The sequence below is a fragment of the Ursus arctos genome, unplaced genomic scaffold (assembly GCF_023065955.2).
Source record: "Ursus arctos isolate Adak ecotype North America unplaced genomic scaffold, UrsArc2.0 scaffold_8, whole genome shotgun sequence".
NCBI lineage: Eukaryota > Metazoa > Chordata > Mammalia > Carnivora > Ursidae > Ursus > Ursus arctos.
This window is the reverse complement of record NW_026623100.1, coordinates 52,459,443-52,485,665: the sequence shown is the minus strand read 5'-3', so window position 1 is coordinate 52,485,665 and position 26,223 is coordinate 52,459,443. Positions and strand designations below refer to the sequence as shown.

Here is a 26,223-nt window from a genome sequence, read left to right as displayed (position 1 = left end):
ATGTGAATCAGTTTGTCATGTAAAAGTTAACAGACAAGAGCTAGCCAATTTGAAGGGAATTTTGTTTTATTTTTTAAAGATTTTATTTATTTGACAGCAGAAGCAGGGCAAACAGGAGAGGGAGAAGCAGGCTCCCCACTGAGGCAGGAGCCCAGTGCAGGGCTCGATCCCAGGACCCTGGGATCATGACCTGAGCCAAAGTCAGCCGCTTAAGCGACTAAGCCGCCCAGGCACTCCAGGAAATTTGATTTTAAAAAATAGTAGTGTTTTGTAATTCCTACTATCAGTTTAATATGTACTAAGTAATTGATAATTTAAGTAGGGATTAAGATACAGATTTTTTGAGTTATACACAAGAATCCTTAAAACTGGTTGTTGAGCTCACCATAGAAGAAGACTTATGAGGCCAAGGGTCCTTTATCCCCCAGTTAGATAACCAAAAAAGTAATACCTGCAAGTATTACAGAAGTGAAATTTAAAAAGAAAAAAAGTTAACAAGATAGAACTCTTTATTTAGTGCCCCTGAAGAAGGGAGGAGAGAGTTTCTAGGATTATCAGTGCTATAGAACGTCAAGAATAAAAACCAAGAACCAACCATTAGTAGTTTGCAATATCAATAGAACATTAAGGCCCCAAAACAATATAGAGCAGCCAGTCTCAAAATGGAGAATTTTGAGAATCCAAGAAGAAAATGGAATGGTAAGTAGAGAGCTACTAGAGTCAGTCAGTCTTTTTAAGGTTGCCTAAAACCCGAAAGTAAAATGGGAATTGCTGGTAAAGCAGAGGGACTAAAAAGAGAGAGATGAGAATACCTGGATTGGGCATATGATGAGGAATTATCCTTGAAAAAGAGCAAGACCCTCCATCTTATTCTGAGACTGGAACCTTAGGAGTGGAGATATCTTATGTGGGTAAATGGCGGGTGGGGGAAGGTCTTGCAGGATGACCTTGATCTCAGTAAAGGCAGCTCTGTTAAAGACTTGTATTGAAGTTTTTATTTTTATTTTATTTTATTTTATTTTATTTTATTTTATTTTATTTTTAAAGATTTTATTTATTTATTCGACAGAGATAGAGACAGCCAGCGAGAGAGGGAACACAAGCAGGGGGAGTGGGAGAGGAAGAAGCAGGCTCACAGCGGAGGAGCCCGATGTGGGGCTCGATCCCACAACGCCAGGATCACGCCCTGAGCCAAAGGCAGACGCCTAACCGCTGTGCCATCCAGGCGCCCCTGAAGTTTTTATTTTTAATGGATTGAAAAAGAATAGTAATGTAGTAAAGCATCACATAATCAGACCCTGTTACTTTAGAATTCTACTTGTTGGAATTGGGGTCCTGCTGAAACCTTTGTCTTATCTATGGATATTGGTCATCTTATAATAAATAATAAAACCAAACCCCTATAAATTTAGAGATATTATTTTCTAAACAATTAATGATTAAAACTATCCTTATCGAGTCTCAAAAGCCTGTTTCCAAGGATCTTAACAGCTGATAATTAGTAGTTATTTATAGTATAGTAATAAAGAATGATAATCCTAATTACTACATTTGTGGCACATTTCCTACCTTTCTCCTCTCCTTTTCCCAAAATAGCAACAGACTAGAGGGTTCCGTCCCCCTTGGGCTGGGTCTGGTGGTTTCTGTGAGGGCAGTATACATGTCCATGTTACAAAATGGGAGAGAGGAGGGAAAAAGAATAAACTCATAGTTTGGTCCCCTTCTTCTTTTTCTTACTACGGCCCCTCTTGCCAGCCCCCATGGTGGTCATTGGCATTTCTTTAGCTTTACCTCAAATTGATTGTCCTCAGAAATACAGATATATTCTTTTATTTTTTTAAAAGAATTTATTTATTTGAGAGAAAGAGTACGCATGAGAGAGCACAAGCAGGGGGAGCGGCAGAAGGAGGGGGAGAGGGAGAAGCAGGCTCCCTGCTGAGCCGGAAGGCCTATGTGGGACTCCATCCCAGGACCCTGGGATCATGACCTGAGCCAACGGCAGATGCTTAACCGACTGAACCATCTAGGTGCCCTAGTACAGATATATCTTTATTTTTATAAAGTCCCATTTGCACCCGAACGCACGAGTCCACTTTGGCCTTTCCTATGGTAGATGAAAAAATTCGAGGAATGGCACTGAAAATAGCCTTTTTTTCAACCCCATTTTTCCTTATTGTTTAAGAAAAATAAAGCTGAAAAAATATCCAGAGTACCGTGCTTCCTTCAAAGTAGAAGGTTATGAGAGAAAAATTATAGACCTTGTTCTAAAATCAGTGAGCTGGGAACAGAGAGAGATCCTTTATTAACAGCAACAGGTTGTAGCAGCAGAAAGAAAACTAGCTGAACCAATCAGACTCTTGAGAATCGACAAGAAAAGAGGTGGAGGTTGACAGGGAACCAACCGGGGGTTCCTGAGACATTTCCCCTAGGAAATGGCAGAGCGGTGCACCCTGGTTTCTCTTATTCATCCATCCTCACCTTAAGCACACTGAAACAACTTCCCTTTGTCTCCCCAGAGTCTCTGCATCAGACTGGAAATCATGACAAATAACTTATGAATAAGGGAATTCTTGTTTCTCAGAAGAAAAGCCCTAATTTACATGTCTGTCTTCTCTAATAGACTTTCCCAGGACTAACACAATGTCTGGTGTTTGGTACTAGCTGTTTGCAAATTATTTGTTAAACATTTTGTTAAGGAAATGACTTTAGTCTTACCTTTGGGTGTTAGTGTAGGAATAAAAGTTGATGAAAGCACTGTTTTCATGAAAATGTGGAATTTGTAGCCTTGTAAATTTCTTACGCTTGTGCAGAGTTTTATACTGTATTTTTGGGACATATACTACAATAGTGTTTTCCATATCCGTTCAGCTGAATTTCTAAGTTTGGTGGGTGAATTGGATAGAAGTTAATCCTTAAATTGTATTACGGGTGATCCTGATCTCAGTCAGTGGCTGTGCGTTCTTTAGCTTCTTTTGTCCGGTTTAGGTTCAAATTTCATAATAAGGATGGCAGTGGATTGAGGAATCTTAAGAAAAAAGAAAGAACAATGATGCTATCAACTACCTTTCCCACTCATCTGTTTTCTTTTTCCTGGGCTCATTTGCTCAGTATTAGAAATGTGAGGAAGAGCATTGTCTACCAAAACAGTGACTTAAATTGTTGACATGTTATCCTCCAACACTAAGCAGACTGTGTGCTGAGGTGGGAGGCAGGGAGAGGTTTTTATTTTGGTTCTTGTCTAAAAAACTTGTGGCTTAGCCTTTGTGCCAAGAAAATCTGCATGTGAACATATAGGAAGTAGGAAATCTAATCTTTGTAAACTGCTGGGCACATGAAATGGACTGTATTATACTCTGCCACATGACTGATCCTGTTATGGGCAAACTTGTTAAGAATTTTGTTTCTTCCTTTACATTTAAGGGTTTCGGTTCTGTAAGTATGGCTAGAGGAAGGGTTTGATGAGTGCAGTGAAATAAATGTATAAGCTTAGATCAGAACATTCAAAGTTCCCATTTTTAAATTCTTGCCCAAAATTTCAATAGACTGATCCGTTTTGCATATTCCCTGATATGTATTTCTGCATCCATGGCTGGCAGCCTTTTCAACCAAAAATACTGTGATAACATGTCTAATAAAGGAATATTTTTAGATGGAAGTTTAATTTCATAACTGATTCATAAAGTGTACAACATATACATATGATTTGATATATTGTATATATGCCAAATGATTACTACAAATTCTTAAGATTTACTGTCAGGATCTTTCAGTATACAATATAGTATTGTTAATTATAGTCACCATGCTGTGTATTATTACATCCCCAGAACTTACTTATAACTGGATGTTTCTGCCTTTTGACCATTGTGACCTATTTCCTCCACCACCATCTCTGACAACCACCAGTCTGTTCTGTTTCTGTTCATTTTTTTTTAGATTTTTACTTGTGAGATCATATAGTATTTGTCTTTCTGTGTCTGACTTATTTCACTTAGCATAATACCCTCAAGGTTCATCTGTGTTGTTACAAATGGCAGGATTTCCTTCTTTTTTTATTCCATTGTGTATGTGTGTGTATACCACATTTTCTTTATCAGTTCATCTGCCAATCAACACTTAGGTTGTTTTAGTATTTTCTGTTTATCATGTGAGTACAAGGTACTTATTTCCTACCTATATGAAAAAGTTCAGATTTTTCTTTTATGAAATAATTCGTAAGTTTTAAGTGGGGGGAGGTGAAGTTGAGAATATTACAAGATCATTAAATTTCCATTATTCTTAAATCTTTGCCAAATTCCTCTAAGGAACTAAGAAACACCATTTTACGTGCTCTCCAAATAATCAGCATGAGCACATTTGCCCGGTTGCTAATAATATAACATAAATTTCAAAGTCTCCCTGACATTTGATTCCATAGTTAAATAGGCACAGAAAGCCCTCCAAACTGTCCTTACTTGGCAGTCAAGGTAAACTGCTTTTTAAGGAAACTTTGTTTCTGTTAGAAGAAGAAAGAGGGTATTTGCAATTAAGCTTGGATAGACTTGGCCATGATTACAGCTGGAGGTACAATAGGTTTTTAAATTCAAGGATAATTATTTTTCTTGGTAGGTATTTCAAACATTACTTGGCTTAAATTGGAATGTCAGAAATACAGGCCCATAAGAAAGAAATCTTTGATAATCTGTTTTATTGGTAAATACTATCTAAAGGGAACTTTGATAATGTGTTTAAATTTGAAACACAAATTTTATCTCAGTATTAGGTCCTCAGGAAATAACTCTCATGGGGTAGGAGGCTTGAGAGTGGAAATCTCATGGAGCTGATATTACTTAGATATTTTTATTTTTGATGAAGGATTTGTTCCTCAGGTTTATTTTCTGTTTTCTAACATTCCATCATTCTAGGAAGATTTTAAGTGTTTAATAAGGTTGTCCTGTCTGGAAGTATGGAAGACTGAATTTAAAACAGAAAAACTATTGCATTTTTCTACATTCTGATGGAGATCCATGAAATTCCACATCTCTGCTGTTTGTAATTTCTTGCATGGTACCATGGTACTTTCAGACTCTCTTGTTAATTTGACTATGCATTAGAAAGTAAGCCCTTTGGCTCCCCCCCCCCAACAATAAAAGTTCACACCTCAGGGTGCCTGGTGGCTCAGTCAGTTAAGCGTCCAACTATTGATCTCAGCTTAGGTCTTGATCTCAGGGTCATGAGTTCAAGCCCTACACTGAGCGTGGAGCCTACTTAAAAAAAAAAAAATCACATCTATCAGACGTCGTTTCTCTCTTGGTCACGTCAGGGCCATGATCGATAATTGGTTGGCTGTCTTACTGGACACAGTTGTGTTGGTGTTCAATGTTTAAAGTATTTTTAGTTGATAAATGTTGTAAGCTGAGGCAGTTGATGTGAATAGCAAGTTTGTTGGAGTTCTGCTCCCAGCTCTGCGGATTCGAGCAAGCTCTAATCCAAATCAGGCAAGCCCTTTCCTTTCTCTCTGCCAAATGTACCCATCTCTTAAATATCTGTACCACTAGCTCCCTCATACTGAGTAATTTTTAGAGTCAGCTGTAGCATTCTTTTTTCAAGGATACCAAAGCCCTACAAATTTTAGTTAATTTTTTAAATACAATGGTAGCTCAAATAGATAAGTAAAAGTGAACAATCTCAGTGACAGCTCTATTGAGATGCAGTTCACAGACCATAAAATTCACCCTTTTAAAATGTACAAAATTGATTTTTAGTACATTCACAGAGTTATACACTCATCACCACCATGTAATTTCCAAACATTTTATCACCCCAAAAACAAACACTGGGCCCATTATCAGGCATTTCCCATTTCTTCCTCCCTTCAGCCTCTAGCAACCATTTGTCTACTTTTGGTCTCTGTGGATTTGCCTGTTTTGGACATTTCATGTAAATTGAATCATATAATATATGCTCCTCTGTGACTGGCTTCTTTTATTGGAACCCTAGAGTTTTCAAGGTTCATCCATGTTGTGGCATGTATCAGTACCTCATTCCTTTTTATGGCTGAATAATATCATATATTATGAACATACCATATTTTGTTTATCCATTCTTCCATTGATGAACAATTTAGAAAATGAACAAGTTTTTTCAGTTTTGTTGAGATATAATTGGCATGTAATTTTGTATATGCTTAAGGTATATAATGTAATAATTTGATTTGATGTATGTTTATATTGCAGAACGACTACCACAGTAAGTTTTGTTTATATCCATCACCTCAAATAGTTATAGATTTTACTCTTTTAATGAGAACTTGTGAGATCTACTCTCTTCACAGGTTAATTTTCAAATATATAATACAGTATTGTTAGCTGTAGTCACCATGGTGTGCGTTGAATTCCAAGAACTTATTTATCTTATAACTAGAAGTCTGTACCTTTTAACCACCTTCACTAATTTCTCTCAGTGAATAATTTTTAAACCTGTAATTTTTTTTCATTATTCCAAGTGATTTAAGATCTACTTATTGACTTATTTTGGCCATATTAAACAAGGTGCTACTTCCCATTTTTAGCCTCGTAACTAATTCTACAAGGTATCTTCCAAAGAGCTTTTACTCTTGCTCTCCTAGCCTCACTAGCCAGATAAAGAGGTTCATTGAGTTAAGGTATCATGAATACCAAAAAAGGAGTTCTCAGGAAATGAAGTGGTTATAGAGGGTCTGATGGGTGCCTGGCTGGCTCTCTTGGTGGAGCATGAGACTCTTGATCGCAGGGTCACGAGTCTAAGCCCTGTGTTGGGTGTGGAGCCTATGTAATTAATTAATTAAGAGGATCTGATTATATATAAAATATACACACATATTACCTACATAGCTGACCCTTGAACAAGGGGGGTTTGAATTGCATGGGTCCACTTATACATAGATTTTTTACAGTACTGTAAATGTATTTTTTTTTAAGATTTTATTTATTTGAGAGAGAGAGAAAGATAGCACAAGGGCAGGGGGAAGAAGCAGAGAGAGAAGGAGAGGTGGACTCCCCACTAAGCAGGGAGCCTGATGGCGGGGCTCAACTCCAGGACCCTGACACATGATCTGAGCCAAAGGCAGAAGCTTAAGCAGCTGAGCCGCCCAGGTGCCCTTCTTACAATTTTCTCAATAATATTTTCTCTAGCTTTATTGGAAGAATACAGTATGTAATACATACAACATACAAAAGATGTGTTAATTGATTATTGATGTTATCAGTAAGGCTTCCTCTCAACAGTAGGCTATTAGTAGTTAAGTTTTGGGATAAGTTTTGGTACACCTAACCCCTGTGTTGTTCAGTGGTCAGGGTTGTGTGTATGTGTTTATATATACACGTATAAATTATTTGTTTTTTAATCTCCACGTGGACTTTACTCAAAGTATTTTTTTATGGACCTGCCTTGTCCCTTCCTGGGTACTTGTAAAGTGCTATGGGCATGTAAGAAAGCTGGGCTATATTCAGCCATCACATTGGTACAACCAGACCATTTTTAACATCTCTAGTTGGTCAAAAGCCACTGCTCCAGGCTACTAGTGCCCACTTCCACCCCAGTACCTTCCCAGTCCTCCATTTCTTAGCAAGTAAAGGAGGCAGTCCTTGGCAGAGCAGAGGGCCTCCACGTCAACAGTGTTTGTTTTTTTTTTAATATTTTTTTATTTGCCAGAGAGAGAGCACAAGCAGGGGGAGCAGCAAGCAGAGGGAGAAGCAGGCTCCCCGCTGAGCAGGGAGCCTGATGCAGGGCTCAGTCCCAGGACCCTGGGATCATCACCTGAGCTGAAGGCAGACGCTTAACCGACTGACCCACCCAGGCATGCCAACAGTGGTTATTAAATGTTAAATATTATGCCTGTTACCTCAGCAGGAAGTGAAGACTTCTTGGGAAGCTTAAAGGAACATTGAGTGAAGACTTGAGTTCTCATCACAGCTTTGTCACTAGCTATGTGGTATCGGTTAAGCCACTTCTATACTTCTGTGTCCTCAGCTCTAAAATCAGAAAAGTAATACCTACCCTACCTACCATGTAGGATGATTATAAGAGATAGTAAGTTCTGAAGCTGATGTATCCTCTGTTGTCTGTGGAATTATCACTACTTCAGCTTATCGTTTTGTAAGAATTATTTTGAAATGTTTTCAGAGTAACTAAATATTGACATAAATGCAAAAGGAGGAACTTTTGATTCTTCACTCTGTAGTTAAAATTTTCTTCCAAAAAGACACTAAAACGTTGGAAAATATCACTAGTGTTTTTATTTTTTCTCTCATCTTATTAGGTGTTTATCAGATCAGCAAACAAATCAAAGCTCATGATGGCAGCGTGTTCACACTTTGTCAGATGAGAAATGGGATGTTATTAACTGGAGGAGGGAAAGACAGAAAAATAATTCTGTGGGATCATGATCTGAATCCTGAAAGAGAAATAGAGGTAAGGATGAAAATTTTAAAATATTAAGTCTCCTGAATGCTTTTCTTTCATCCCACAATAAGTTAACACACTTTGCTGGGAAATTGGTGCACATTTTTATCATTTCATTCTCTCAAAAAAAGGAAAAAGAAAGAAAAAAGGACTATTCATTAAAGTAATTGGAAAGAGTAAAAAAAAAAAAAAAATATATATATATATATATATGGGGCAGACTAAGTAGTTTTTATTTCTGAGATTATTTTTTAGTGATTGGAAAATATAACCATGCAGACTTAAAATTAAACATTCATCATATACAGTATCCAACTCTAAGGTATAAAAAACCAGTTTGATTTTAAAACTTGAAAATAATCTTTTAAACAATGGGCTTAATGATAATCGCTAATTATCTATGTACGTGTCTGCTTCTTGTCATGCTCCAGTGTATCCACAACACCTGACAAGTACTCTGTGCTCAGGGAAAGTTTGCTAATTGAATTGAGGTCTCCGAAAGTTAAATGGTTAAGAATAGTATTCCACAAGTCAGTGATTCTCAAAGCGAGGGCAAAGTTCGCGGAGTTTGGTATTGCTTCTTTGTGTGTGTGTGTGTGTGTGTGTGTGTGTGTGTGTGACTTAAATTTTGAATTTATGCTGTTTTCAACACATAGTATGTTTTCCAGACAAAATCTTTTCTTAAAAAAGAGGATCCCAATAGTACTGCTCTTGGGTTTTATTTCCAAGAAGATAGACAAGAAGTCCAAAGAGTCACTTTATCACAGCCTTAGGTTCATAATGGAAATACCACTTCCTTTAATATTTCTTTTTTTCACAGATAACTCATTTCCTTTGTAATAAAAAACTCCACCATCTGGTTTATTCCTCCCTTTGCCACTTCTAACATCAATTTGGATTAGCTTTGGAATTCAATTATTTGTGCTTTTAGGAGCACTTTGGGTCCTCCTTCATAAAGAAGAATTGCATTATTTCAGTCATTGCTTGGGCTTACTCTCTTATTAATACACCTTTTACCAAGAGTATACCAAGTAGTGCATTAAATGAGATCGATCTCCCTAGGAATCCTATGAAGAAGGACAGTTATAACACTTCACAATATATTGCTTTTTAGTTAACAAAGAAATTTCACATGTGTTATTCCTACATATTCGGTATATATTATTTCCCCATAATACAGATAAATTTGTCTTAGGCTAAATGATGTACCCCAAATAACATAACTGATAAATAACAAAACCAGACCACATTTTTTATGTGGTCTAATAGAACTGTTTCTCCTACACCTAACCCAACTCTTGAAATCATATGAAATATAAATTTAAAATTAACTAAAGCAAAGAATGTTGATAATAATGCATTATAACTTCTGTGTAATAAAATGTAATTGTCTGAACAAGAAAACTTATTAGTGGGGCGCCTGGGTGGCACAGCGGTTAAGTGTCTGCCTTTGGCTCAGGGCGTGATCCCGGCGTTACGGGATCGAGCCCCACATCAGGCTCCTCCGCTATGAGCCTGCTTCTTCCTCTCCCACTCCCCCTGCTTGTGTTCCCTCTCTCGCTGGCTGTCTCTATCTCTGTCGAATAAATAAATAAAATCTTTAAAAAAAAAAAAAAACTTATTAGTATAATATTACTATGTGACTTTCAGATTTGGAATTCTGTCATTTATTACCCCATAATTGCTTACAGCTGTAAATGCAGTCTTCAGGCAGTAATTAATACATGTTGTTATGTGTATGGTGACTTTATAAATTTATATTTTAGGTTCCTGATCATTATGGAACAATCAGAGCTGTAGCGGAAGGAAAGGCAGATCAATTTTTAGTAGGCACATCACGAAATTTCATTTTACGGGGAACATTTAATGATGGCTTCCAAATAGAAGTACAGGTAAGATGTATGATTTTAACCATTAACTGCATATTTTTTGATGATACCCTCTGTTTCTTATAACAATGGGTATATTTCATTTTCAGGGTCATACAGATGAGCTTTGGGGTCTTGCCACACATCCCTTCAAAGATTTGCTCTTGACATGTGCTCAGGACAGACAGGTGTGCATGTGGAACTCAGTGGAACACAGGCTAGAGTGGACCAGGCTCGTAGATGTGAGTAAAGCAAAATGTGATCATGATCTCCCCACAGAAACTCCCTAAACTGGTAGTTGGGAGCAGCAAAGGAAAAAGGACTCAGTGTTGGTTAAAACCAAGTGTATTTATATAGTTTAGTAAAGGGGATGAGGTAAGGGGAGAATGTTTAGTCACAAAGTGTAACATGAACCCACTCTAAAGAAGCAAATTAGGGCAAAAGCTCAATTTTTCTGTCAGTTTCAGTAGGGGAAAAAAAAAAAGATTTGACCTATTTATGGAGCATTAATTGTTATAGAAACGTTTGGGCCTCTGGTGGTGGTGCAGTTGAATTCAGTAAGCACTGCTCACTAACAGACTCTACTGTCTTCTTTTGGAGTTGATCTCTTACTGTATTTTCTCCCTCCCCCAGCCAGACAGCCACCTTTTCTAGCCCAAAGGTGTATACACGTTCTTTGCAGACTAAAGAACTGTATACATGTTTGTTATTATCCTTATTGTTCCACTGCCTAGCCACAAGCTGGCTGTCCTTTTCCCTCGCCACTTTGCCAACATAACCCTTCCTGCTCTGAAATTCTTTTTCCTCTCATATCAGTGTGGTATTTTTCATTGGCTACAATGAAGTTGATCGGAATTCCATGTTTATATGAAACCAGTTATTTTCAAATGTTTTTGCCACTATTCCCATAGATCTAGGGAGACTTTCTCATGTACTCCCCAACAGCTGTCTGTCTCTCTTCTAGGAACCAGGACACTGTGCAGATTTTCATCCAAGTGGCACAGTGGTGGCCATAGGAACGCACTCAGGCAGGTAGGGTCTTGAAGGGAAATGTGAGCTGAGTAATCTGAAGTGGTGGGATGTTTAATCATTATTCAGGAATGTTCTCAATCTGATCTAGAGATTTAATCTTTATAAGTGGCACACGAATATGCTTATTGCTCTTATCTGTTATGTATCCTCATTCAGTGATTCAGTAATTATGTCTTGAGCACCTGCCATTTGTTAGACACTACTGTGGGCATTCAGGCTACATCAGAGTGTAAAACGAAAATCCCTGCCATTGTGGAGCCCACATTTTAGTGTGTAGGTAGAGACAGCATAAAAAATAAACATTATAACTAAGTTAGAAAATGTTAAAAGCCATGGGGGTGGGGGTGGGACATTGAGCAAGAGGGGTTGGGAGGGCCGGGGTGCAGTTGCAAAAGATAGGAGTGGTCAGGATAGACTTCATTCAAAAGGTGATAATTCAGCCGACTTGACCCTCCTTGGTAGAATTTTCTCTGGTGTCAGAAAATTTCCTCGTTTTCTTTTAGGGAAGGGAACTGAAACTGAAATAACCCAGTTGAGCTTTTATAAATTACTTGTTCTATAGCTTTTGTAATCCTGTCTTTTTTCTTTAATGTTACACAGATTATAAAGGTATATTTCCTGAAATTGTTACTAATTACTTGTCTTTACAGACCTTATATAGTACCTTTCAAAGTTTATTAAGTAAGAACTTTCTCATATTTATTAGCTGTATATTTTTAATTGAGTCCTTTTTATTGCTTCTGCTAGTAAGTAACCTTCATCCATAAATAACTTAATTTCTTTATTAAAGAGGCTGAAGAAAAATACAAAGTAAATTTCCAAAAGTTAAACCTGTAGAAAATGTAGAATGCTGATTTCTAATGAGGTGAAACTATTGTGAACACACTTATATAAACAGTTTTGTTTATATGACAGATATTTCAGATCAGTTCATTTAATTCTAAATTTAGTTGTTTGGAGTTTTTTTTATAGCAAGTTTTTCCCTTTGGTTCTTGGATACAAATTAACACCTCTAGAAAGTCTCCTATACAGCACTACGAAATCTAGAATCATGGAGGGGTGCCTGGGGGATCAGTCAGTTATGCACGATCATACTTTTGATCTCAGCACAGGTCTTGATCTCACGGTTGTGAGTTTAAGCCCTGTGTTGGACTCCACACTGGATGTGGAGCCTACTTAAAAAAAAAAAAGAATCATGGAAAAACAGGTCTCTAGTGATAAAGTCTGAAACATGGATGTATAATAAAGATGCTATTTGATTCTGAAAGAAGTGAATTTTAGAATTAGGCTGCTAGGGAGGGAGAGTAATTGGTGAAAACTTGCAAATATAGACAGCCTTACTATCTCAGATTTCTCCAAAATGCATGTTGGTATTAGATTATTACTTCAACTTAGACGGGAGTATGGCAGGTCACTTTGTAGGATTTGAAGGAAATTATTTTCTATTTTACAAATAAGTGTTAAGCACATTAGAAACAATCTGAACTATAGTACTAAACTTGTTTCCAGAAAACCACAAACGAGTTCACTTCAGATCTGTTTTTTGGGCAGATGAACAAATATCACAAATGCTGAAGTCAAAACCTTGTACTAAATTATTTTTATATATATTTTTTAAACTTTCACAGGAGTGCAATAAAATATTCATTGATATCTCCATTGCACAGAAAACCAAGACCCATGGAGCTTATCACTTGTGATTGAGCTGGGATTTCAACTCAGATTCTATATGGTTCCAAAGCTGAACACTTTCCACTACTCCATTAATACTCTTTGACATGTGCTGATGGTGTTGGTAGCATAACTTAGAAATATTGTAAGGAAAGTTTACCTTACACTGGCTGACATACTTTAGAAACATACACTATATATACAAAGGAATTAAACACTGAATAGAGTGCAAGGCTAGAGGGATTTGAATCATTAAGACATGCTGCTTCATTCGATGAATGGAGCTGGGTCTGTGTTTGTGTACGTACATGTGCACAATATATACAGAGCCTTGATTTTTAAGGAGAAACTGACCTGATTTAAATTTACTGAAGTTACTTTCTAAGATTTATGTAGCTGCAAAGTCATCATGAACAAGCTTAAAATGAGAAGTCACTCACTTAATTTACATGACTTAAACTAAAGCCAGTTGTTTCCTCTTGGAGTTGTGAATAGGAAACACCTTATAAATGACAGTGATGTGATAACTAAATAAAAGGTGGACGTTATTTAGAACCTAGGGGAGATGTAGTTATCCGTGTTCATTCTATACATTATTCCTGTCTTTGGTTTCGTATCTGGTTAGATTCTGCTGATTCTTGGAGAACTTTCTCATTTATTTTTTTTTTTTACATGGGTCTGTGCATACCTGGCTGTAATGTCTGAAACTGAAAATTACTCAGTGTAGCCATTCAGATTATTATCACTGACCCCTCAGCCTAAAAAAAAGTCACACTTAGGGCAAGGAATTTTTTTTTTAGTATAGTGCAACACATGTCCAAATTGGGCATGATCCGGAAAAGGTGACCAGCAAAATGTTTAAAGATCTTTTCATGTCCAAATCTAGAAATTTACTTGTTGGAATCAAGAAGTAAGCACAAGTGTGGGTAAATTATCACAGTGATAAATAAAATTGTCATTTAAAATAATATATTACTATTATAATCTCTAAGAGAAAAAGACATATAGCCCTAAGTGGACATAGTTCTTCCTTAGCATACTAATTCTCACATAATGATTCTTTTTAATAGCTGTATTGAGATATATACCATAAAAGTTATCCATTTAAAGTATACAATTCAATAGTTTTTAGTAAGTTAACAAGCTTTATCACAAGCTAATTTCAGAACATTTTCATTAACACAAAAAGAAACCCTGTACCCATGCAGTCACTCTTCATTATCCTCATCCACTTCCCCCAACCCTAGGCAACTGGTCTGTTTCTATAGGTTTGCCTATTCTGGAGATTTCATATAAATAGACTCCTACAATATGTGGTCTTTTGTGACTAGCTTCTTTCACCTAATATTTATATTCAAGTTTTTGTGTGGACATGTTTTCAGCTCTCCTGAGCATATACCAAGGAGTAGACTTCCTGGATCTTGTGATAATCAAATTGTTTTCCACAATAGCTACATCATTTGCAGTTCCACCAACAAAGTATAAAGGATCCAATTTCCCAACATGCCCACCAACATGCCATCCTAGTGGATATGAAATGCTTTTTTTGTTGTGGTTTTGACTTGCATTTCTCTGATGGCCAATGCTGTTACCTTTTTAATGCACTTATTTGCCACTTGGATAGCCTTTTTAGGAAATGTCTATTCAAATCCTGTGCCCATCTTTGAATTGGTTTGGTTTTTTGTTGAGTTGTAAGGATTCTTCATATATTCTGTATATAGTACCTTATCAGACATGATTTGCACCTATCTTCTTTTTTTTTTTAAGATTTTATTTATTTATTTGACAGAGATAGAGACAGCCAGCGAGAGAGGGAACACAAGCAAGGGGAGTGGGAGAGGAAGAAGCAGGCTCATAGTGGAGGAGCCTGATGTGGGGCTCGATCCCATAATGCCGGGAACACGCCCTGAGCCGAAGGCAGACACTTAGCCACTGTGCCACCCAGGCGCCCCGCACCTATCTTTTGTTCTGAGGGTTGTCTTTTCACTTTCTTAATAGTAACATTTGTGACAAAAAATTCTAAAGTTTTTGCATAGTCCAGTTTGTCTATTCTTCCTCCCGTCTCTCCTGGATTTATTCCTGTGTTTTCCCCTGAGAATTTTATAGTTTTGGCTCTTACCTTTGGGTCTCTTCATTCATCTTGAGTTAATTTTTGTATATGGTGTAAGGTAGATATCCAGCTTCATTCTTTTGCATGTGGATATCCAGTTGTTACACCACCATTTCCCCCCACTGAATGGTATTTATACCCTTGTTGAAAATCAGTTGACCATAAATGCATTGGTTTCTCTCTGGACTCTGAACACTGTTCCATTGATCTGTATGTCCACCCTTGTGGCAGTATCACAACCGTGATTATTGTAGCGTTGTGGCAAATTCTGAAATTGGGAAATGTGAGTACTCCATCCTCCAACTCGTTTTTTTTTTTTTTTTTTTTTTTTTGAGGTTTTGGCTATCCAGGATCCTTCGAATTTCCACATGAATTTTAAAATCAGTTTTGTCAGTTTCTACAAAGAAGCCAGCTGGCATTTTGATAGGGATTTTTTTAGTATGTCAATTTTTTTTTTATTTTTTAGATTTTTTTAGGTGTCAATATCTTAACAGTATTAATTCAATTTATGAACAGGAGATATTTTTCCATTTATTTAGATCTTCAGTTTCTTCCAAAAATGTTTTTAGTTTCTATTTTTTTTAGTTTTTATTTAAATTCCAGTTAGTTAACATATAGTGTAATACTAGTCAGGTGTACAACTCAGTGATTCAACACTTCCCTACAAGATCCAGTGCTCATCACAAGTGCGCTCCTTAATTCATCCCCCCCACTCACCTCTCCTCTTGTAACCATCAGTTTGTTCTCTATAGTTTCTTGGTTTGCCCCCTCTCTCTTTTTTCCCTTTGCTCATTTGTTTTGCCTTTTTTTAAAAGATTGATTTATTTGAGAGAGAGCATACGCACATGCACAAACCAGGGGAGGGGCAGAGAGAGAGGGAGAATCCCAGGCTGACTCTCCACTGAGCACAGAGCCCCTCGTGGGAATGATCCCAAGACCCCAAGATCATAACCTGAGCAGAGATCAAGAATTGGACGCTTAACTGACTGAGCCACACAGGTGCCCATGTTTTGTTTTTTATTTATTTCTTTTTTAGTGATTTTTTGTATTTATTTGAGAGAGAGAGAGCACGAGATGGGGGAGGGTCAGATGGAAAAGCAGACTTCCCGCTGAGCAGGAGCTCAACATGGGACTTGATCCTAGGACTCCAGGATCATGACCTGAGCTGAAGGCAGACACTTAACCAACTGAGCCACCCAGGTGCCCTGCTGTTTTGCTTTTTAAATTCCACATATGAGTGAAATCATATGGTATTTATCTTTCTCCGAAGACATATTTCACTTAGCATAATACTCCCTAGCTCCACCCGTTTCATTGCAAAATGATGAGACTTCATTCTTTTTTATGACTAAGTAATATTCCATTGTGTATATATACTACATCTTTATCCATTCTCAGTGGACTTGGGCTGTTTCAATAATTTGGTTATTGTAGATAATGCAGCTGTAAACATTGGAGTGCATGTATCCCTTTGAATTAGTATTTTTGTATTCTTTGGGTAAATATCTAGTAGTGCAATTGCTGGATCATAGCGTAGTTCTGTTATTAAATTTTCGAGGAATCTCCATACTGTTCTCCAGAGTAGCTGCACCAGTTTGCACTCACACCAGCAGTGTAAAGAATTTCCCTTTCTCCATATCCTTACCAACACCTGTTCTTACGTTGTTGATTTTAGCCATTCTGACAGGTATAAGGTGATAATTCATTGTAGTTTTGATTTGTATTTCCCCAGTAATCAGTGACGTTGAGCATCTTTTCATGCATCAGTTGACCATATGTAATGTCGTCTTTGGAAAAATTTCTGCCCATTTTTTAACTGGATTATTCATTTTTTGGGTGTTGAGTTTTATAATTTCTCTATAGATTTTGGATACTAACCCTTTATCAGATATGTCATTGGCATGTATCTTCTCCATTTAGGAGGCTGTCTTTTTGTTGATTGCTTCCTTTGCTGTGCAGAAGCTTTTTATGTTGATGAAGTCCCACTAGTTTATTTTTGCTTTTTTTCCCTCGGGAGACATATCTAGAAAGAAATTGCTATGGCTGATGTCAAAGAGGTTACTGCCTGTGTTCTCCTCTAGGATTTTTATGATTTCAGGTCTCACATTTAGGTCTTTAATCCATTTTGAATTAATTTTTGTGTTTGGTGTAAGAGAGTAGCCCAGTTTCATTCTTTTGCTTGCGGCTGCCCAGTTTTCTCAACATCATTTGTTGAAGAGACTTTTCCCCGTTAGATAGACTTTCCTGCTTTGTCAAGGATTAACTATAGTGTTGTAGGTTTATTTCTCAGTTTTCTATTCTATTCCATTAATCTAGGTGTCTGTTTTGTACCATTCCGTTTTGATCACTACAGCTCTGTAATATAACTTGAAGTTGAGAATTGTGATACCTCCAGCTTTGCTTTTCTTTTTCAAGGTATTTTTAGTTTGTAGGGTACAGATTTACACATCTGTTAAATTTGTACCTAAGTATTTCATTCTCCTGATACAATTTTAAATGAAATTGAGAAAACACTTTAATTTTCAGAAAATTTATTATTGGTGTATGTAAGTACAACTACTTCTCATCTATTGATCTCATATCCTGCATATTTGCTAAACTCATTTCTTCCAGTAGGTTTTTAGTGGACTCCTTAGGATTTTCTATAGGCAAGACCATGTAATCTACAAATCGTTTTCTTTCCGATCTGAATCCTTTTTTTTTTTTTTTTCTTGTCTAATTGTCCTAAGTAGAAGAACCTCCGGTACAATACTTAATAGAAGTGGCAAGAGTGGTCATCCTTATCTTGTTCTCTCTCTTAGAAGGAAAGCCTTTCACCACTAAGTATAATGTTGGTTGTAGGTTTTTCATAGATGCCGCTTGTCAGGTAGAAGAATTTTCCTTTAAGTTTGTTGAGAATCTTTAATCATGAAAGGGTTTTGTCAAATACCTTTTTTGATCTATTGAGATATAACATGTTTTTGTCCTTAATTAATACAGAGTAGTGTATTATTTTTAAGATGCTAACCTTGTGTTCTTGAGGTAAATCCTACTTGGTCGTGGTATATATGTTTTATATGTTGCTGGATTCAATTTGTTCATATTTTGTTGAAGATTTTTGCATCTGTATTCATAAAGGGTATTATTATTCTGTAGTTTTCTTGTGATGCCTTTGCCTGGTTTTGGTATCAGGGTAATAAGCATATAAATGGATAAAAGTTAGTACATACTAGTAATTGTTAATCATTAGTTACCAAAATCTTAGATCTATCAAACCAATAACTGTAAACCATTTAATTAATAAGTTAGGCATCACACGCACATGCTATCTTCAAATATAACATTCTTTTTTTTTATTGAAGTACAATTAACTATACAGTGTTATATCAGTTTTCGGTGTACAACATGATTCAGTAATTCTGTACGTTACTCAGTGCTCATCGAGATAAGTGTATAGTTGATCCTCTTTCTCTATTTCACCCCAGCCCTCTGGAAACCACCAGTTCTCTGTATTTAAAAGTCTATTTATTTGTCTTTTTTTTTCTTTGTTTCTTAAACTCCACATGCATGAACTCATGGTATTTGTCTTTCTCTGATTGACTTATTTCACGTAGCATTACATCCTCTAGGTCCATCCATGTTGTTGCAAATAGCAAGATCTTGTTCTTTTTTATAGCAGATTAATACTCCATTATATATTTACTACATTGTCTCATTTGTAAAAATTTGGGCTTCTTGATGGAATTTAAAGTTTTTCATAAAGCTAACAATATGTGTAAACCTGAACTGTTATGAATTTGAAAGTTTGTAATCTCTGAATTGTTAAAAATACATTCCGCTTGATTTTTCCAAGATCCCAGTTGATCATCCTTCCCCTTCCTATTTTTTGAAACTAGTTTCTCTAAAGGCACTTAATCTGTATACCAGCCCCAGACCTCGAAGGAACCACAGATGTATTTACCATCCCATCGGGATATCAGGTCTATATCAAGTCAGACAGAATTCTCCATGTACCTTACATAGAACTTTACTCTGGTCTTGCTTGGACCCAGTTCTGTTTCCCAACCAACAGAGTTTTTGCCATAATCGTTTTATAGGCTGGTAAATGGAGGTGAGACCTCCGAAATTAGAGAAATCAATAAACCCGAAGTGATGATAAGGAGAATAAAAATCAAGGATTTAAAGTTGGAAATTGTTTCAAAGAAAGAAATCCATAAAATTGAGTCAGTATATAGAACATATTATATATAGCAAATATGGATGGAAAGGGGACTGGACAGCCTGAGAGAGGTGACTTCAAAGAAGATCCCAAAGTTTCTGGTCTATGGTGATAGTGATAGCTTTGACAAGGAAGCAGGCTGGGAAAGTGAGCCTGGTGAGTGGGTAGGTAGAGATTTTAGTTTTTGACATGGAATCACAAAATCCTAAACCTGGAGAGATTTAAGTGATCTGGCTCAACTCCTCAATTTTGGTGGTGACTGTCACTTCAGCAAGCCAGTGGTGTAGCTGAAGTACTGTTAACTGTAAAGTTCTGAGTATAAGAAATGCTCCTGCTGTTCAAAAGGGGCAATAATCAAAGACATATTAGCATTAGCCGAGACTTTTCTTTGACATAATTAAAAGAGAAACCTTCTAATTGGAAAAGAATAGCTTTTTCCCTCTGTAATTTGGTGTTAACTTGGCCCACGGGTACTCCTGTTGTGCACAGCGTCTTTGAGCTCCATCAGCATGAATCTCCCTGAGTTCTGCCTTGTTGTAAGTCCAGTTCTGAGTCACTCTTCAGATGCTTATTGAGTTCCAGCAACTTGTAAAGCACTGAACTAACTAGATGCAGTGGGTAGCACAAAGAAATATGAGACTTGGTCCCAACCACAAGTAGATTATAACCTAATTAGATACTACATAAATAGATAACATATCCTATTAGTAGTGTAATATTACCTGAATAAACAGGCACTAATGCTTAAATATCAACCGAGAGATTACAGTGAGTCTGAGTGGTCAGAGAATGCTTCACAGAGGAGGGATTGGTCCTGCCTTGAAGTTCCTGGATCTTGAAGAAGCAGTGAAGAGTGAGGAGCTCATATTAAGCAGGAGGAATGGATTGAGCAAATGTGGGAAACTATGAGCTAACTGGATTAGCACATTCCTAAATTCTTCTTGATACCTAAACAGTGGAATCCAAACTTGTTAGCCTGGCCTTTAAAGCTCATTAAAAATCTTTCCCTCACCACTCCAGCTAGAGTGGTCAAGTTGTTATCCTTTATATACATGCCAACCCTTTTTGTAGTTTCTTGTCTGTTGCTCTCTACCTGTTTATTTCTTGCCACATCTGATGTGATGAAATCCTAGACCACCCATCTCTTCTCTGATTACTCGCTGCTGTGAGACTTCATAATCCTTATAACTTGTATAATTCATATTACTTTGAACTGTTTGCCACTTTATGAACTCTTCTGTCTCCTTGGCTAACTCCATTTTTCTCTTGATCCCTAAATGCTCATGTATCTCAAAGACCTAGAAAGAGCACTTTCTATGGAATCATACCCTTCCCTTGTGTGATATTAGTGAAAAGCAGAAGGGCCAGAAGCTCTCTCAACTAACTAGTTGGTTGATGACTGGTTAGATGTTTTTGAAATCAGAGCATTTCGGTGTTTTCATTTGTAAAATAAGAGAGTTGAATTAGGCTTCTCTTCCCCTGGTTTTGACTTTACGTTTTTCTGATATAAACTATTCCTATTCTTAGAAGTAGAAGGTCATAAAGAAGAAGGGGGATGGCGCAGGGCAGGTTGGGGGGTTACAAACCTGCCATCCAGAGGACACACTTTATATTATGATGAATATTTTTTAACTCATAAACATATATATATATTCATTTAGGGACTTCAGAATGTGATACTTTCCATCTCTAAAATTTTGATTCTTTCCTTGCCACTAAAGAAATCAATATAGTGTCTTTTTAGAAAGTCAAGATAAATGATGGTACTACGCTTTGGTATTTGACCCACAAGTCAGAGTAATTTAAATATATCACCAAAGAGTTCCCCTCTGTGATACTGAGCGATTACATTTAGAAGGATGCATTGGGTCCTTTAGGCCATATAAAGCCTGATGATTCCAGATTATCTTAAAGCAGAAGCTTGGTTCTAATGTATATACTCTGGACTGAAATAAGAATACGGTTCAACCCCGTGAAACTTAAATATTTATTTCTTGAAAATTCCCTTTGCTAGAGGATTTGTTGTCTTCTCCATACATTTGTTAGAGACAGAGGTCCTGAGCCCAAAAGTCTTTTCTGAAGGTAGAACATAATTCATGGAATGGAAAGGGTGGGAACTTTAAAATTATTGCTGGGGTCTGTATGGAAGTTAGATACTTTTTATAACAAAGTTATTGAATTATTAACTAAAAATTACTTGATTAAAGTTGGATAATTAACCTCTGATATGTAATTAAAGAAATAGAAAAAGTAGGCAGGTTTGTTTTTTGGAGGGGTTGGTTTGTGTTTTTGTTTTTGTTTTTGTTTTTTTTGGATAGCTGCCATCTCTAATCAGTCAACAATTCAGAGTTTTAGGTTTCTTCATGTTACACCAGCAGACATTCTGGGGTTTGTTGTGGGTTTTGTTTTGTTTACTACTTTTTAAGGGAATTTCCAAAAAGAGAAAATTATTTGTAATTTTCCTAAGAAGATTAAATTGACTTGGAAACAGTAGTCTGGGGTTAGAGGGAACAGTAGTTGGGGCTCTCCAGATAAAAAATGGTAATTTTTCAAATGCCTAAGATAATAGAGTTTCCATAAACTCATTAAAAACTTGAAATCTGATACCTACAGAGTGACGCTGGTCATTGTTCTTTAGGTCTGTCTGAGCAGTCTGGGTTGGAATATTTTGTACCCTTATTCTGAAAAGGCAGTTCAGGGGCGCCTGGGTGGCACAGCGGTTAAGCGTCTGCCTTCGGCTCAGGGCGTGATCCCGGCGTTATGGGATCGAGCCCCACGTCAGGCTCCTCCACTGTGAGCCTGCTTCTTCCTCTCCTACTCCCCCTGCTTGTGTTTGCTCTCTCGCTGGCTGTCTCTATCTCTGTCAAATAAATAAATAAAATCTTTAGAAAAAAAAAAGAAAAGAAAAGGCAGTTCACTTGGCAGCAGCTTTGGCATTTCTTGGCTCAGAGGAGTTTCACAATTGTAGCCATAAAAATCAATTAATAAATTACATGCTCAGAAGAAACCTATAATCTATGGGTACTGTCCAGTTGCGGTGAAGTAACACACCTTTTGAAGTGGAAATGACCACTAAGCACGCGGCGTGGAGCTTCAGAGTGCCAGTTCCCTACTATTGGCCTTAACTCAGGTATTCACAGGTAGAAGCCATTTCTCTTACCAACAGAGAATTTATGAATTAGGCTAGCTACCTAGAAGTTTCAACCCATAGCTCACAAGTTACTAAAATTCCCTCATGAAAGTTTTTAACTCGAGAGGGATTTCACTGATAGGTAGTAAGAGTTGGCCCCTTTAGTCTTTCGTCTTCTACCTTGCACGCACTAAGGCATGTTAAGCAACATCACTAAACTTTTCTTTTTAATTCTTTCATGCCATTTTCTCTCTTCTAAATAGTATTTCTTTTAATCTGAAGGGGAAATAGTCTCTTTCCTGGTATTAGTTTTAAAGCTTCAAAATTACAAGGAACTGTCATTATGATTTCTATATTGGCTTATTTGAGTGGTGGATTTTTTCCCATCTTAAAAACAAAAGTTGCTAGTCTTGTCTCGTTCTCTCCACACAGAACATTTCTTCCTACACACTACACTATTAAATAATTCTTCCTAAAACTTGGCTTTTGTCATGTTCAAGACTTATTTCATATTTGTTTATTCATTCTCCAAATGTTTATTTAGTGACTGATCTGAGCCAGGCCATGCCCAGCTCAACTCCTCCAAGCAGCTGTGTATGCTGTTTATAACCTGCCTTCCTCTCACTTATCCAGTATCTAGTTGTCTGTCCTCAGTTGCCAGTCTTTGCTTTATACCTCGTATTTTGCCATGCTTTTCTGAAGCACATCCTTCCCTTCGAGTGCCCCCTTTTTTTTTTTTTAACATTTATTTATTTTAGAACGAGTGAGCGTGGTGGCGGTGGGGGGCAAGGGGAGAGGGAGAGAGAGTCTTAAGCAAACTCCACACTGAGCAGGGAACCCAGTGCGGGGTTCCATCTCACAACCCTGAGATTAGGACCTGAACCGAAACCAGGAGTCCAAGGCTTAACCAGCTGTGCCACCCAGGTGTCCTTTCAAGTGCTCTTATAAAAAGATTTGATAAGTTATTTATTATATAGTTGAATTTAACCATTATTTTGCCTCTCAAAAGGCTTTTACATTTTGACTTTTCCTGTAAATGTGAACAAGAAACTATCTTTGAAAGAATTCAGAGCTTTGTGCACGTGCGGAGGTATTGGAGAGTCAGAGCGCCCCCTGCTGGTTCCTTTGAAATCGCACTAAATGAACGGCCCTCCACCTTCGCCGCCCACCTTCATACTGTCTGTGCTCCTTCCCACCTCTGTAGCTGTGCAGCTGTCATTCCTCCTGCCACTGAACCATCTGTACCTCTTTCCCTCAGTGTTCAGCTCAAACTGTCCTACGTCTTTCCTAAAGGTTTTTCCGTGTCGTCTTTTGTTCATTTCCCTTCTATTGTATATGGTCACCATCACTGAGATTGTCCCTTAATTGTCCTTTGTTTCAATTAGCTTGTTTCTTTTCCCCCATCTCTAGTTTAATCTTCAAGAACACTGATCCTGTCATCTTAACGTTCTGTTTAGATGTTACCTAGCAAAGAGACCCAGTTGGCATTGAGTGAATACCTAAACAGAAATGAGAACATGCCTGGCCCATATATTTATATTGTATTTAGCAGCATTTTGTAAAACGAATTTATTATTCAGTGGATGATGGAAACGTGTCATATTTAAGGGCATTGTTAAAATTTGTTGAAATTTTTTAAAAGAGAAAAAGTAAGCAATCTTTTTTTCTTTAAGTGCTACTATATGAAGAAAATTTAGATTTTTACTTCTTAACAGGTGGTTTGTTCTGGATGCAGAAACCAGAGATCTAGTTTCTATCCACACAGATGGGAATGAACAGCTCTCTGTGATGCGCTACTCAGTAGGTAGGTGTATTTACCCCCATCCTGGCATTCGCAGCATTTCTCTGTCATTGCATATTTTTATATTTTTACTTCCACTAAAGCTGACTACTTTTTTCTTTACTCTCTAAACTTGTTAACTATTGAGTATGTTTCCCCCAGCATCAGATTAAATTCTGTTGCAGGAAACTGCAGAAGATCTTCTAAAGTTAAACAACATTCTAAATCATCAAAGAAATTTAGAATGAACTGTTACAACTGCATTTGCAATTGAAAGCAGAATACAGTACAATCAAATCCCATTTTGGGGAGAATTACACACACTTAGAATTTTGAATAGGTTTTAGGCTGAATGTTACATCTATTTAGCAATCTTTTTTTATATGTAAGAAAATATAAAATATAGTAATATTCAAAATACACACTATTATAGGCTGTTCAAGTTTTTTAAAATCTAGTTGCATTACTGGCTACATAGTAATGGATGGTTTTGTTAATTAGATAAAATACTCAGCAACTCATAAAAATTTGATAAATTCATTTAGCCTTCTTTGAATAATTCTTTATACTTTATTCAAAATGTTAATTATGTTTCCATAATATTCCCATTCCCTTTTCCCATTTTTAATATGGTTTTGATTCATATCATTCTTCCCTGGAGTTGGTATGAGTGACATTTGCTTATATTTGAACATATGTTGCAGTAGTTGTTGAATCAGTGTGGAATCCAAGTATCTTTTTGATTGCTTCTAAGTTGTTTAAAAGGAAGCACAGAATACTATTCTCTGAGTCGAACATGGAAGGAAGAGTATTTGCTCAGGCTATAAGCCTGGCAAGTTATCTTAAAGCAGAAAAGGTTTTCTGTTTGGCTTGGCTTTTTTTAGTGCTGTACTAGCAAATTACTACAAACATAGCAATTAAAATCCAAAGATCAGTTGGACTTTATCAACCATCTGTTACCTGGTAAGAACAATAGGAGAGAGACCATAAAAGAAGAGAACATAGTCCCTTCCCGAGTTGGAGAGGTTGTATGTGCTCAGCTGAAATGAGCAATTGAACACTCAGCTTAGGAGTACTGTGTACTTAGACCCATAAGAGCAGGTTAACTTCCCTGGAACCAGTTTGTAGCTAACTAGAAGGGGATGAGCCTCGAGTCCAAGACCTGTGAGTTTCTCCAAGAAATGACTGCACTAGATGGCCATGTTTTTCAGGTGTGCTTAGTGATGGAAGGATTCATTCATCAAATACCAAATAACAGTTAAATTAGTGAGATTTAACAACATTTGTAAAATAGCATTCATTTAGTACAGGTCCAATAAAATAGCAGCAGATCTGTCAGATTATTTCTCTAGTTAACACTTTTTCCTGTCTCATTCTAGATGGCACCCTCCTGGCCGTAGGATCTCATGACAACTTTATTTACCTCTATGTAGTCTCAGAAAATGGAAGAAAATATAGCAGACATGGAAAGTGCACTGTAAGTAGTTGAAGTAAAATAAGTTAAGCTGTAAAATTGTTGGGAATTTTTATTTGTGATAAGTTAAATTTTTACATTGATGTATCCATTGTTTTCTATCCTTAACTCCTTTAAACTTTAATCTCTTTGAAAACAGATTACTTAACAGCAGACTATTGCAGTTCCCTGTGTACTTTAGAAATGTTTCTTCTTTTGATGGGAGTTTAATATGTTTCTGACTAGATTTAAGGCAGTTTCTTAAATAAAATCTGTTTCCATAGGAAACCCTTAGAATAACACTTTTTGAAAATGGAGTGAGTCAGAAATGAAAGGGTATCTCACTTTTAATCCCAGTGTCCCACATTCCTGTCCACCCCCAACACTCTGCAATTTCCTGTATCACCTCTTTTACCGCTAAAAGTAAAATAATTTATATGGAGATCAGTCTGCATTAAGAGAGTTAACAGAAGCATATTTCCTTTAATTTGTTGTTCTGATTGACTTTGTTATCATTGTAAGGTAGACTTGATTCACTTCTGTAGCCTTTCTGAGTACCT

At 36.9% G+C, this 26,223-nt stretch overlaps 1 protein-coding gene across 18 annotated transcripts in view; it reads left to right on the top strand.

The window, feature by feature from the left end:
* The window catches only part of EML4 (EMAP like 4), a 212,908-nt gene that overhangs the window by 171,936 nt on the left and 14,749 nt on the right, over positions 1-26,223 (top strand). For all 18 annotated transcript variants that reach the window (XM_057309381.1, XM_048222888.2, XM_048222886.2 and 15 more), the window contains 6 exons: positions 8,279-8,430; positions 10,188-10,313; positions 10,400-10,531; positions 11,254-11,321; positions 24,146-24,234; positions 25,590-25,687. In XM_057309381.1, coding sequence (XP_057165364.1) covers positions 8,279-8,430; positions 10,188-10,313; positions 10,400-10,531; positions 11,254-11,321; positions 24,146-24,234; positions 25,590-25,687 — 665 coding nt within the window. The remainder of the gene's footprint in view (positions 1-8,278; positions 8,431-10,187; positions 10,314-10,399; positions 10,532-11,253; positions 11,322-24,145; positions 24,235-25,589; positions 25,688-26,223) is intronic.